The sequence below is a fragment of the Podarcis bocagei genome, assembly GCF_964188305.1.
Source record: "Podarcis bocagei genome assembly, chromosome: 15".
NCBI lineage: Eukaryota > Metazoa > Chordata > Lepidosauria > Squamata > Lacertidae > Podarcis > Podarcis bocagei.
Window position 1 is genome coordinate 9421509 of NC_138141.1, and position 14780 is coordinate 9436288.

At 45.3% G+C, this 14780-nt stretch overlaps 1 protein-coding gene across 2 annotated transcripts in view; it reads left to right on the top strand.

Annotated features, from left to right (window-relative positions):
* UNC5D (unc-5 netrin receptor D) overlaps nucleotides 1-14780 on the top strand; it is a 430198-nt gene that overhangs the window by 393956 nt on the left and 21462 nt on the right. For both annotated transcript variants that reach the window (XM_081171622.1, XM_081171623.1), the window contains 2 exons: nucleotides 2209-2436; nucleotides 8251-8400. In XM_081171622.1, coding sequence (XP_081027748.1) covers nucleotides 2209-2436; nucleotides 8251-8400 — 378 coding nt within the window. The remainder of the gene's footprint in view (nucleotides 1-2208; nucleotides 2437-8250; nucleotides 8401-14780) is intronic.

Here is a 14780-nt window from a genome sequence, read left to right on the forward strand (position 1 = left end):
AGTGTGACAATAAACCATGGCAAACATATGTAGAGAAATAGAATAACAAAATTATTTAGCAAGATTCAGTGAATAGGGAGTATCCCTGGCACTGTGCCAGTAGGCCAACACACAAAATATGAATGGACTTATTGGAAACACAGTAGATTAGAAACAAAGGTTGGCATTGCATTAAATCAAGCATAGGGAACTTTGGGCCCTCCAGATGTTGTTGGACTCCAACTCCCATCATCACAGCCAACACAGCCAATGTTTATAGATGTTAGGAGTTGCAGACCCTCTGAATGTCCCTATTTTCCAGGGATGTCGCTGGAAAATGTTTAATGTTTTATTATATTTTTTTATATGCTGGAAGCTCCCCAGAGGGCTGGGGCAACCCAGTAAGATGTGTGGGGTATAAATAGTGAAATTATCATTATGGGATGGGAACATATCAGAGAAATGTTGGAGGGTATGGAGTTGCAGTCAGACAACATCTGGAGGACCACAGATTCTTCCTCTCTGTTTTAAATAGTTTGGGTGTTAATCCTATACACATTTATTTTGGGGATAATAAAACTTATTTCTGAGCAAGCACGTATAGGATCAGGCATCTTTCTAAATTTGGAGATGGAAAACAGACCCATTGCTCATTACAGCTCTGTTTTCCCACATAACATTTTCAGTTTCTCAGAGCAGACGTGACAGACAAAACCAACTTAGCTCTGCATTATTTTTCTGTAAAATCATTAGCCTTCTCTTTTTGTTTTGTTTTGCTGCATTTATTTTCTTGTCTTTAAAGCATACCTGCTGTTGCCTGTTGTTTTTGGTGCCTCCAGAAGTCCCCCCCCCCATCCAAAAATCACATATGTTGAAAATTTCCAGCATATGGTAGAAGAGGTGGCCAAGGCAACATTTCAGATTTAAAAACTGCTTGCCATGTGGCGCAGTGAGATCCTGCTTGAGGAAGAGTCTGAATCTCTTTTGAACTTAGGGAGCCGGGGTTCAGGGTTCAGTAGACCCCAGCCTGCTTGTGAGACTGGATGAAGCCTTTTGGTGAGCTCCAGCCATAATCACATTGACAGTTTTGTTATCAAAATACAAAGAGTTCATTAAAAACACCCTATAAACTAGTAGAAACTGCAACCAGGAAAAGATTGATGTCTGTGTGCCAGGCTTAGGAAAAGGAGAGAAAGCTTCTGGCCCTCTAGATTTTGCTGGATTCCAACTTCTGTCATAAAAACATAAGCATAGCCTTACTGGATCAGACCAAGAATCAGTAGCGTAGCGTGGGGGGTGCAGGGGGGGGCCCCGGCCGCACCGGGCGCAACATCTGGGGGTTAGGGTTAGGGGCGCAAATCCACGGGTTAGGGGGCACAAATTACTTGCTGACAACCCACGCTACGCCACTGCCAAGAATCTTACCAGGTGCTGATGGGAAGCTTGCAAGCAGAATAGGAAGCCCATAAGTCAACATAGCTGTCAACTTTCCCTTTTTCTTGCGAGCAATCCTATTCGGAATAAGGGAATTTCCCTTAAAAAAAGGGAAACGTATGTAAGTCAATGGAAAGCCCACAAAGGTTTGATTACAGTTGGAATCCAACAACATACGAAGGCCCACAAGTGCCCCCACTCCTAGCTAAAACACTCCCTTGGAACCAAAGATTTCATCTTCCAATGGAAGGCATGCTTCTCCATTGGAGAAAGCTCCTTCCATCAGAAGGAAACCTTTTGTTCCAACCAGTTGGCTCCTCCTACCTATTTTTGGTCTTGAACAGCTGCCAGCAAGGTTTACCTCTCCTGGGCCGGTTCACTCCAGTGGAGATCCCTCCATGGGCCGGATCGCGCCGGCATCTGCGACTGCGCAGATGCAATTTTCTGTGTTTGCACAGACACAATTTCCAGCGCCGCAGAAGCGAGTCCCCACGCTGCACTGTGCCGGTTTAGCACTCGCTGAGTGGGCGGCTCGGTTCAGGGGCAGCTCGTGGGCTGGTTAAATGTGGGCCGCTTGTGGCCCATGGGCCTTAGGTTGCTGACCCCTGGTCTTCAGCTTCTGACTCCACTATCATGTCTACTGGATCGCAGTAACTGTCTCCTATGAAAGCTCTTTATAGGATATGCTAATATTAAGAAAATAGCAGAAATGTTAACGTATTCTAAGAGTTGTGCCAAGTTTGGAATATATGTTTAATGCGGTTTGTTTTTTCATTCCTCCCCCTAAAAAAACAGGAAGTCATGTCTGTGGAAGAAGAAACTACTTCCTGTTACTGCCTCCTGGACCCATATGCCTGTCACATTCTTTTGGACTCTTTTGGAACTTATGCCCTCACTGGGGAGCCCCTCTCTGACTGTTCCGTTAAAGAACTGAAAGTAGCAGTCTTTGGCTGCATGTCTTGCAACTCACTGGATTACAGTCTAAGAGTGTATTGCATCGATAACACTCCCTGTGCATTTCAGGTAAGGCTGGAAAATCTCTTCAGATTTTTGTGAATGCTTCTTTATTGCTCAGATATTTTAGTTTTCAATATTTTATACATGCTTATGCAAAAAAACTGATCATGATATGAAACAGGGATTGAATCCAGGAGTAGAAAACCTGTGGCTTTCCAACTGGAACTCCAACTCCCATTTGCCCTATCTGCTTTGGCCAGTGGTCAAGGATGATGGGAGCTAGAGTCCAGCAACATCCAGAGGTCCAGAAGTGCCCCCATCCTTGACCTAAAATATCCTGTACTGATCAGATTTTGACACAGCTCTACAACTTTTCTTTTCTTAGTTCCCCCCTGCCCTGCCCTGCCTCGCCCCATCCTGTTCTATTTGGAATGGGGACTTTGACACGAGAGTTTTGATTTTATATAATAAACAAGGCTTGCAATCATGTGCCCACTTAGCTGGGAGTAATTCCCCACTGAATGCATGGGATTTATGATCTGAAGCTCAACATCAAAAAAACTAAGATCATGGCCACTGGTCTCATCACCTCCGGGCAAATACAGTAGAAGGGGAAGAAATGGAGGCAGTGAGAAATTTTACTTTCTTGGGCTCCATGATCACTACAGATGGTGATGGCAGTCACGAAATTAAAAGATGCCTGCTTCTTGAGAGAAAAGTGATGACAAACCAAGACAGCATCTTAAAAAGTAGAGACATCACCTTGCCAACAAAGGTCCATATAGTTAAAGCTATGGTTTTCCCAGTAGTGATGTATGGAAGTGAGAGCCGGACCATAAAGAAGGCTGATCACCGAAGAATTGATGCTTTTGAATTATGGTGCCGGAGGAGACTCTTGAGAGTCCCATGGACTGCAAGAAGAACAAACCTATCCATTCTTAAGGAAATCAGCCCTGAGTGCTCACTGGAAGGACAGATCATGAAGCTAAGGCTCCAATACTTTGGCCACCTCATGAGAAGAGAAGACTCCCTGGGAAAGACCCTGACATTGGGAAAGTTTGAGGGCACAAGAAGAAGGGGATGACAGAGGACGAGATGGTTGGACAGTGTCCTCGAAGCTGCTAACATGAGTTTGACCAAATTGCGGGAGGCAGTGGAAGATAGGAGTGCCTGGTGTGTTCTGGTCCATGGGGTCACGAAGAGTCGGACATGATTAAACGACTAAACAACAAAACATGCCTAGAAACACTTTGTAAGCAGTGAATCAGGGCATTCTATGCTCACCTCTGCTTTGAACCTCTGCATCCACCTCCCCTTCCTTTTCTTTATTTAAATACACCACCACCCAGCATGTTTTCAGTATCAGTCTTGGAATTAATGCACATGCCAGTAGCCCAGTAATTGCTACGTTAGATGTAGCTAGTGCCCCTCCAGATGTTGTTGGATTACAATTCCCATCAGCTTCAGCAGCATGGCCAGTGATCAGGGATGCTGGGAATTGTAGTCCCCCTCTAGGGGACCACCTTGGCTGCACCTGCCTATACTGTCCCTCTCTTTAAGGACTAGTGGCAGGTGGTACACAGTTATGTGCATTTCTTCACCAACATGTTTTTAAGGAAAAAGCAGGCATCTTTTCCTGCTATTTTCCTGTACCAAGTCACCTTCCACAGAACTGCTTTTCTCCATACCGGGCGTGAGCCTATCTTGAGCAGAGAAACCACCTCAAGTGAAAAGGTTAAGCATCATCTGCACACCTGCCAATTTGCTACTCCTGCAGCTGTTGTGTGTGTGTGTGTGTGTGTGTGTGTGTGTGTGAGAGAGAGAGAGAGAGAGAGAGAGAGAGAGAGAGAGAGAGAGAGAGAGAGAGAGAGAGAGAATAAGAATAAGTGTCTGGACAAAGTTGCATCCAACTGCACATTGGCCTTTTTTGCATATCATGCTAAGTCAAGCCATGGCTTAGAGCGAGCACACAGACTCCTGGAGAGAAGACAGTGATTGCTTAGTTCCTCCCCAGTCATTTTGCTGCTATGTTGTACAGAGCAAAGCCTCCTTTAGGCATAGCATGTTGTCCAAACCCAGGTTCATGGTTTAACTCTCTCCAGACTAACCACTAAGCAGAACCCATGGTGAGTTCTCTGGTTTGTCTGGGAGAGCTGAACCAAGAGCCCAGGTTCAGAAGAAGACACAATAGGGAAGGGTGGGGGGCATTTCTCTCAGGTAATCTTCTGGGAACCACGTGTGATTGGTGGGCAAGGCCAGAGGGAAAGCGGGCAGAGCAACAAATGCAGATTTCACCTTTGTACAGAAAACTGGCATCTTCACGCCAGTGCTCGTCCATACCTCTGCTTGCCCAGTGCCTAAAAAATACAGATCAGAGTCATTTTGCCTTTGCCCCACTGCATTCTTTAGCATGAAATCACAGCAAATGTCAATCCAGAGAAAACCTAATTGACATTTGCTCTGATTCAGCTCTGAGGGGAAAGCAGTGGGACAGGCAGACGTGTGGATGACCCTCAGACACCCCTCTCTATCCCCCACCCAGGCAAGAGTCCCAGGACACATTCCAGCCAGGCAGAAATACTCAAGTGTGGCCAGTGTGGAGAGCCAGTGTGGTGTAGTGGTTAAGAACGGTAGACTCGTTATCTGGGGAACCGGGTTCGCGTCTCTGCTCCTCCACATGCAGCTGGGTGACCTTGGGCTAGTCACACTTCTGTGAAGTCTCTCAGCCCCACTCACCTCACAGAGTGTTTGTTGTGGGGGAGGAAGGGAAAGGAGAATGTTAGCCACTTTGAGACTCCTTCGGGTAGTGATAAAGCGGGGTATCAAATCCAAACTCTTCTCTTCTTCAAGGAAGATGCAAACGGGGCTGGTTAAGGGTGTGGCTTGAGGGGCGGGGGCTGGGAAGAGTTCAGAGGGCCAGATGGAGAGGCTTGGAGGGCCTGAAGTTCCCCACCCCTGTGCTAAGCCAAACCATGGATTTGCTCAGTGTAGCAGCAAAAATACTGGGGAGGAGTAAAGCGGCTGCAATCTCCTCTTCCAGACCCCACGCTAAACCACTGTTTGGATTAGAATGATGTGCAAACCACGCTATTATATGTAGTTTGGCCTTAGCTCAGGAATCTGTCCCAGCACCAGATCCCTTTGTTTATCCCCAGGTAGGTAGTGTTCCTAGGGATTGAAAAGCAGATGTAATTCCATCAAAGCAAAAGTGATGCAGTTCAGTGCACAGTTTTGTTTATTTAATTCAGGTGGTTTTCCAAGCTACTGCTTAAGACTCTACTGTATTATATTGGGGATAATGAGTTATGTGCATTTGGCAAGGCATCTGGTTGGAAAGGCTTGGAACAACCCATGTGCAAAATGAAAGAAACGGCTAAACAAAAGAATTCCCTAGCTTGTGTTAGAAAAGAAAGAAGAAAAGAACCGAGCAAGTATTTTCCATCCTGGCAAAGCCTGAAAAAAATCCCCAAACAGCATAAGCCAAGGATCTAAGTGTCTGCTTCTAACAGACCCCTTATGAAAGAGGGGCTTTATGTTAAAGAATATAACATCGCAATCTTGTGGGGCTAAGATGCCATTTTTGTAATGATCCACAGCCCCAGTTAGCAATGAGCCCACTAAATACTGAGACTGTATCACAGAAGATAAACAACATGCCTGAAGTTTCATTAGCACAGTAAACTGGTGTTGCCACCTCAGGTGTTTAGCAGTAAAGGCTCGGCTGGAGTCCAAAGGGAAGGTGCAGAATGTCTCAATATATATATGCTTTTTTTTAAAAAAAAAGTGTATGTTAGAAGGCTGAACTTTTGCTCTTCGTGACTTTTACCATCCAAGGCAGCCATCTAAAGACGGCTACAGAATATAAAATGCAGATCAAGTTTATGATCCACATTTTTTCACTTTCCTTTAGGGTTCTGGAAGAGTTGCAGAAATCTGAACCCGCTCATTTGAACCTTATATTGATATATGGGTTTGAATCCAACATTAGACTTTCTCAAAGTAAACCCACTGAAATTAATGGGCATGACTAACTAAATTAGACTAATTTTAGAATTGTTCTGCTCTGAGAAGAAGCTAGTCTGGAGTGTATGTGTGCTGCATATACCCAATGCAAACTTGGAATCGTCTTCACAGAAGCAAACAACTTGTAGTTTATAGAAGCTATGCGGTACATTCCATCCTGAATGATTAATCTTGTTGCAGTTTATGCCCAATGTAGCTTAAATCAAGCTGTTTTGTTTGCCTCTTTTTTATCTTCCTAAGCATGCCATTACTGCTCCAGAATTGCTGTTACATTCAGGGAAATTATGTAGACAAGGAGCCATATTTTATTTTAATGAACCTGAACAAGATATTTTTTATAATTTAGACTTTGTTGCAAGGATCGAATAATATTTACCAAAGTCTCCACTTAACAGTGGGGATTTTCTGTACGCAACAGGCTACTGGGTATTTTATGAAGTGCCATTATTCTTATTAATCCACAGTGATTGGCTGGTACCTCCATGTAAACATAAACTCTCAATGCTTATCACTGAGAATACAAAAAACATAAACCCCATAATATGATGCAAACTGAGTCAAAGGGACATGAATATGGCCATTTTGAAACCACCTTCACTGGCAAGTTACCTCTTGTGTTCCATCTCACTGCATGGCTTATCGCCTTCCATCCTTGGGTTCATAATGGTAAAGGGACCCCTGACCATTAGGTCCAATCGTGGACGACTCTGGGGTTGCGGTGCTCATCTCGCTTTACTGGCCGAGAGAGCCGGCGGACAGCTTCTGGGTCATGTGGCCAGCATGACCTAAACTGCTTCTGGTGAAAACAGAGCAGCGCACGGAAATGCCGTTTACCTTCCCGCTGGAACGGTACCTATTTATCTACTTGCACTTGATGTGCTTTTGAACTGCTAGGTTGGCAGGAGCAGGGACCGAGCAACGGGAGCTCACCCCATCACAGGGATTCGAACCGCTGACCTTCTGATCAGCAAGTCCTAGGCTCTGTGGTTTAACCCACAGCACCACCCGCGTCCCACTTAGGTTCATAGCTAAGAACAAAAGAAAAGCCATTGTGAATTTGACCATAGCTCCAGCCATAGCTCATTAGTAGATAATCTTGCACCCAGAAGGTCTCGGGTCCCATCTCCAGGCAGGGCTATGATGGCCCAGTCTTAAACCCTGGAGATCCACTGCCAGTCAGTGCAAACAGAACTGAACTAGATGGTCTGTCTGGGGGTGGATCTACACACAGGAAAGAAACCGCTATAAATAAATCAGAAATGAAATCGTTATAACAAAAGGAAAAAGAAACTATGGAAAACCGCTAAGATTTATTTATTTTTTGCTCTCCAGTGCCATCTGGCGTTACATGTTTAGAATGCATTCAAAACACTGGGGTTTTTTTTTTTTTTTGTTATTAATGTAGCTGTCTTTGGTATAAGGCAGCTTCCTATGTTCCTACCACCACCCCATACACAAAAACCATGTGGCTAAATATTTATACCTCTCACTAACAAAATAAGATATCCTCAGAAAGAAAAACTGTTTCTTTCCCTGGTTGCGGATTAGTCTTCCCAGAGAAATCAAATTAAATCTGGAAAACGAATTGTTAAAACACAGTTAAGCCACCACACAGGGGGTCTCATAGCAGCTCACTGCGCCCTTAACAAACGGCAGCGCCCAGGATTCCTTGCAGGAAGCCATGGCTGTTTAAAGTGGTGTGATACTGCTTTAAATGTATAATGCAGATGAGGTGCAACTCCTCACTCCTTCCCCCACTCCCATAAATCAGCAGCCACAGTTTTCTGAAGAAGCAAGAGTTCTGAAATTGCAGGTGGCTCACTGTTTGTTTCTTTGTTTTCCCTTTCTCTGCTACAGGAAGTGATTTCAGATGAAAGACACCAAGGGGGGCAGTTGCTGGAAGAACCAAAGCTGTTGCATTTCAAAGGGAATACTTTCAGTCTTCAGATCTCTGTCCTTGATATCCCTCCTTTTCTCTGGAGAATCAAACCATTCACAGCATGTCAGGTATTTGTGTATCAATGCTAGCGTTTGCCAATGCTTTTTTTTTAATTCCCAGGCATATCTGAAGCCCCAAGACATTTCTTTGCAAGGTTAGGCACTTTTTCTAATACCGGGGATTTTATGAATAAATATATCGTTTTATGATTGGCGTTTTAGCTTTTGGTTGGCAAGCTATACAGTGGTACCTCGGGTTACAAATGCTTCAGGTTACAGACGCTTCAGGTTACAGACTCCACTAAGCCAGAAATAGTACCTCGGGTTAAGAACTTTGTTTCAGGATGAGAACAGAAATCGTGTGGCGGCAGCGGGAAGCCCCATTAGCTAAAGTGGTATCTCAGGTTAAGAACAGTTTCAGGTTAAGAACAGACCTCCAGAACGAATTAAGTTCTTAACCCAAGGTACCATTGTATTCCCACAGCTGAGTCCAGTGCAATCCAAGTTATGAATAGCCAAATGCATAATTTCCCTTTCATCTCTTTGCTCCTGAAGCAAAGGCTTCACTATGAGATTCCTGCATTGCAAGGGGTTGAACTAGGTGACCCTCAGGGGCCCTTGCAGCTCTCTAATTTTATGACTCTATGATGCTGGATTGTCCAATTTAATAGATATCCATTAAATGTTTGGACCTGGGTAGCCAAGCTGATGTCCTTCAGATGTTTGTTAGGCTACAGCTCCCATCATGCCTATTTATTGGCTGTGCTGGCTGGGGCTGATGGGAGTTGGAGTTCAATTACATCTAGAAAGCTAACCTTGCTCTGAACTATAAATTACAGCTTTTATCTTTTGCGTTTATCTATGAGCAGTAAAGTCAGGCCACAGTTGCAAAACTCTCTCTCTCTCTCTCTCTCTCTCTCTCTCTCTCTCTCTCACACACACACACACACACACACACACACACACACACATAAACACACACACACACACACACATAAACACACACACAGAGAGAAATTAAAATGAAAACAAAGCAAAATATCAGCAAGTATTTAAAATTATAATATATACAGTATGCCAAGTATTGAAACAAATTTTTAGAGTCACATGGGTGGCAGTGTGGTCTAAACCACTGAGCCTCTAGGGCTTGCTGACTGGAAGGTCAGTAGTTTGAATCCCCGTGATGGGGTGAGCTCCCGTTGCTCTGTCCCAGCTACTGCCAGTGGTTCGAAAGCATGCCAGCACAAGTAGATAAATAGGTACCACTGCGGCGGGAAGGTAAATGGTGTTTCCATGGGCTCTGGTTCCCATTACGGTGCTCCGTTGCACCAGAAGCGGTTTAGTCATGCAGGCCACATGACCCTGAAAGCTGTCTGTGGACAAACATCGGCTCCCTCGGCCTGAAAGTGAGATAAGCACTGCAACCCCATAGTCGCCTGTCAGGGAACTGCCATCGGAAGGACAGGAGGTGGAAGGGCTCACAGAGGTTGGGAGAGACTCAGCAGCTGAAGAGGGAACCAGCAGGGGGAGAGGAGGAGCTCCGAGGGAAAGTGAGCAGGAGGGATGGCTCAGAGACACTTCCAGCGAAAACAGTGGGGAGGTTTCAGGACCTCCTATAGGGACACCCACTCCTCGCCGGAAACTGTCACGCCGAGAGTCCAGAAGACGCGTTTCCGTTAAGGAGCTTTTATGTTGGAAGAGATTCCATAAGCAACCACTGTCGGAATCTGCCGGCGACTGATGGAGCCATGCTTGAGGGGCTCCGTTACAGACAGAGGTTTGCGGACTTAACCAAACTCTGAGGGACTAGGATTTTACGCACAAGCAGCTCATCATCCCATCACATTGCCTTTGGCTGGACTTAACTGCCATGGGATCCTTTATCTTTTGCCTTATTAGCCAATTCAAGCACAATTGAAATAACTCCCCATCTCTTGCAGCAGCCAGTATAGTTCTATACAGTAGCCTTTATCCCTGATTTCTGCTTGCATTCCTTTTCCGGTTCCTGTCTGGTGATCCTTGCAGATATAGCAGGTGACCAGTAGGTGGACTTTTGTTATGCTTCTAGGTTCATCTCTGACTTTTGCAAGCAATAACTCCAATTAACAAACAGCACTATCGTGAAATTATTATTATTATTATTATTATTATTATTATTATTATTATTATTATTTTCTACCCCACCCTTCTGGCTGGGTTTCCCCAGCCACTTTGGGCAGCTTTCAACAGAACATTAAAAACAGAATAAAGCTTCAAACATTAAAGACTTCCCTAAACAGGGTTGACATCCGATGGGAGGGCATTCCACAGGGTGGGCGCCACTACAGAGAAGGCCCTATGCCTGGTTCCCTGTAACCTCACTTCTCGCAGTGAGGGAACCACCAGAAGCTAGACCTCGGAGCTGGACCTCAGTGTCCAGGCAGAACGATGGGGGGGGGGGGGAGACACTGCTTCAGGAATACTGGACTGAGGCCGTTTCGGGCTTTAAAGGTCAGAACCAACACTTTGAATTGTGCTCGGAAACACACTGGGAGCCAAAGCAGATCTGTCAGGACCTGTGTTATATAGTCTTGGCGGCCACTCCCAGTCACCAGTCTAGCTGCCGCATTCTGGATTAGTTGTAGTTTCTGGGTCACCTTCAAAGGCAGCCCCATGTAGAGCGCATTGCAGTAGTCCAAGCAGGAGATAACTAGAGCATGCACCACTCTGGTGAGGCAGTCTGTGGGCAGGTAGGGTCTCAGCCTGTGTACCAGATGGAGCTGGTAAACAGCTGCTCTGGACATAGAATTGACCTGCACCTCCATGGACAGCTGTGAGTCCAAAATGACGCCCAGGCTACGCACCTGGTCCTTCAGGGCACAATTACCCCATTCAGGACCAGGGAGTCCCCCACCCCCACCCACCCCCTGTCCCCCCCCCCCAAAACAGTACTTCTGTTTTGTCAGGATTCAACCTCAATCTGTTAGCTGCCATCCATCTTCCAAACACCTCCAGACACTCACACAGGACCTTCACCACCTTCACTGGTTCCAAATTAAAAGAGAGGTAGCCTGTCTTTCTGTGGTCACATAAATTGCTGTCCAGTTGTCAGTATTTGGCTAGTAACTAACTGACTTGCCGATCTTGCAACTGATTGAGTAGACGTAGGCCCAAACTGAATGTTTTGCAGATACACATGGCTTAGGGATACGTAAAAATGTCTTTCTGACATTATATGTTCTATTGTGGGTGTTAACATTTGGAGGGGGGCATTTTTCAGAATGTTCTTGGAGGGAAGATGAAATTCCCCCAACGGTTTTTGGAGACTTGTTCATTCTGGTAGATGAAGGAAGCGATGGGCTAAGAGAGAAGGGCTAGCAGCAGTAGGTGCCAAGCCCATTGCTTCCTTCAACAATAAAATAATAATAATAAAATTAGAATTGGATCCACAGTTTAATCCAAAATTCACAGATGGTGACACTGGTGAGGCTATTTTGCAGAATAATCTCCACAGGAGGACTGACATTTTCTGCCGGTTTGCAAGGAACTTGAAAAAGAATGCTTTTCCAAAAAAAAAAAAAAGTAGTCAGGCAATTCATTCCTAAGAAATTTTGGCGCAGCCCTAGATAATCTTAAGTAGCACGATACCAAAAGAAAAGGGAAGGGAAGACAAAAATAAGCAAATTGAGATACCAGCTAGTGATATTCTTCCCCAAACTGTTGCTCTCCAGATACTGTTCCATTATAGCTCCTGTTATTCCTTGCCAGTTGGCTGTGATTGGGGAAGGCTGGCATAATGAAATGGTGCAGGACTGTATCTACACAAAGTAGACCCATTGAAATTAATGAACCTAAGGTAAAGGTAAAGGTACTCCTGACCATTAGGTCCAGTCGTGGCCGACTCTGGGGTTGCGGCGCTCATCTCGCTTTATTGGCCGAGGGAGCTGGCGTACAGCTTCCGGGTCATGAGGCCAGCATGACTAAGCCGCTTCTGGCGAACCAGAGGAGCACATGGAAATGCCGTTTATCTTCCCACCAGAGCGGTACCTATTTATCTACTTGCACTTTGACGTGCTTTCAGACTGCTAGGTTGGCAGGAGCAGGGACCGAGCAATGGGAGCTCACCCTGTTGTGGGGATTCGAACCGCCGACTTTCCACCTATTAAAATCAGGATGTGCGTGTTTTGGTGCTGCGCTCTCTCGCAAGCCCACTAAGGCTTCCCTGCCCCAGCCCCCTGTCTCTTGTACCAGCAGCAGTTCCCCCTTCTCCATCTCTAGGGGGTCTGGCTTCACCTCCTTCTTTGGATGCTGAGCTCTTGTGCAATCCCAAAAATGTGCTCCCCCAAAAGGGATCTTTAGCTGGAATCAAGCAGAGCACTAAGCCTGTGTATGAGAACAACCTCCCCCCCAAAAAAATTACAATGGTGTGCCTGCTTGGAGACTATAGAAAAACAAAGAATTGATTATGAAGAATAAAGGTAATTTTAACAATAAAACACAGCAGCATACCTTTACCATACTGGGTACACAAAGCAATATTTTATCACAAGCACACATCTAACTTAGAGAAATGAGAGTTCTATATTAAAAGGGGGGATTCAGTCAGATAAGAGACTTTTAAATTACCTCTCTTGGCCGGGGGGGGGGGTGATATGGGAGAGCTAGGACCCAGGCACTGAGCTCAGGAATCTATACCCAATAATAAAGTTTCAGAACTTTATTAAAGCAGTCACAGAAATACCAAGCCTTAGGTCTGAAGTTCCTGGAGTATGTAGAATGGTTGCTCAGAGTGGGGGCAACATAAGGAGGATCTTCAGAGAGTCTTGCAGGATGTGTTCAAGGAGAGCAGAAAAATAAAGAAAAAGCCCAAAGTGATGCTAAAACCTGCTCGTAAGTAGACTTGTAGAAGGGGCGCAGGTGGCGCTGTGGTCCGAACCACAGAGCCTAGGGCTTGCCGATCAGAAGGTCGGTGGTTCGGATCCCCGTGACGGGGTGAGCTCCCGTTGCTCGGTCCCAGTTCCTGCCAACCTAGCAGTTCAAAAGGATGTCAGTGCAAGTAGATAAATAGGTACCACTCCAGCGGGAAGGTAAACGGCATTTCTGTGCACTGTTCTGGTTCACCAGAAGCGGCTTAGTCATGCTGGCCACATGACCCGGAAGCTGTACGCCGGCTCACTCGGCCAGTAAAGTGAGATGAGCACCACAACCTCAGAGTTGTCCATGACTGGACCGAAGAGTCAGGGGCCCCTTTACCTTTTTAAGTGGACTTGTAGCGAAGCCAAAAGTATGTCCAGGGAAATTGAAGAATGACCTATGAGAAGGGATCACATGAAGAGAACAGGGGATTGGGTAAAAATTTGGGTGTGTGAAAAAAGGCTTTGGTGAAATCTTAGGAAGTTCTAGGGAGCAGTAGTATGGGCAGGTAGTCAGTCCAGGATGAATCATCCGGAAGGTTACTACTTGAGAACAATGAGTATAGCTTGAGGTTGTCTGACTCATCCTGAAAGTGCCATTGTTCTGTCTATTTTCATTTGCAATTCTGTGGGATAACCAGCTGTTTGAAAGAAAGATCCTTTACAATTTCAAAACCAGCATCTGGTGGGCTCCGTTTTGTTTACCAATCAATTATCCCATTACTATTATTGCAACCTGGCTTCCTGAGGAGCAATGAGCTTTTTGGATCCCTGTGACATCACTAGCACAGGGAAATCCATTACAAGAATGTATGCAAGGTCAAAGCAGGGTGTTCTCGCCATTTCCTTTGGTCATCCCACTTTAGCCAAACTATTCTTTGGTTCACCAAAGGGAAACCACCAGCAAAAACCACAACCCAGTGACCAGATTTCAATTTGGACATTGAAAAATAATAATACTGCAGACTAAATGTGAAACTAATATCTCTAAGCTTAGCAGGGAGTGGTGAAGGGAGAGCAAATTCCCAGGTAGGGATAGCTTTGTTGTGACTGGCAAGTCACACTTGTAATGAGAGGGAATGATTCTGCCAAGACACTCCAGTCTCAGTGCTTTGGGAGAGGAACGTTGAAGTAAATAAACAGCCTGCTTCTTGCTCTTTGGCAAGTTCTGTCTCTGAGGAGCAGGAACATTATTATAAGAGTTCAGGTGGAAAGGTTTTGCTTCCTTGTTTTGCTTACCTTCCAAGTACAGCCTAGTTCCTACCCACTCCTTCCTGCCTGTTCCTTTCTCATTTATTCCTTTTGATTTAATCTTGGTGTTGTTTGCATTTTTTAGCCTTGTGTTTCTTGCTCACTCTTATTAGGGTCAATGGTCCCCCCCCATACACTTCTCCTTAGAATACTTCTGGTTTGTGTGCTGAAATTCTTTCTATTGTCCATCTTGAGCAGCTTTGAGTATTTGAGTACAGTGGTACCTCTGGTTATGTACTTAATTTGTTCCGGAGGTCCGTTCTTAAGCTGAAACTGTTCTTAACCTGAAGCACCACTTTAGCTAAT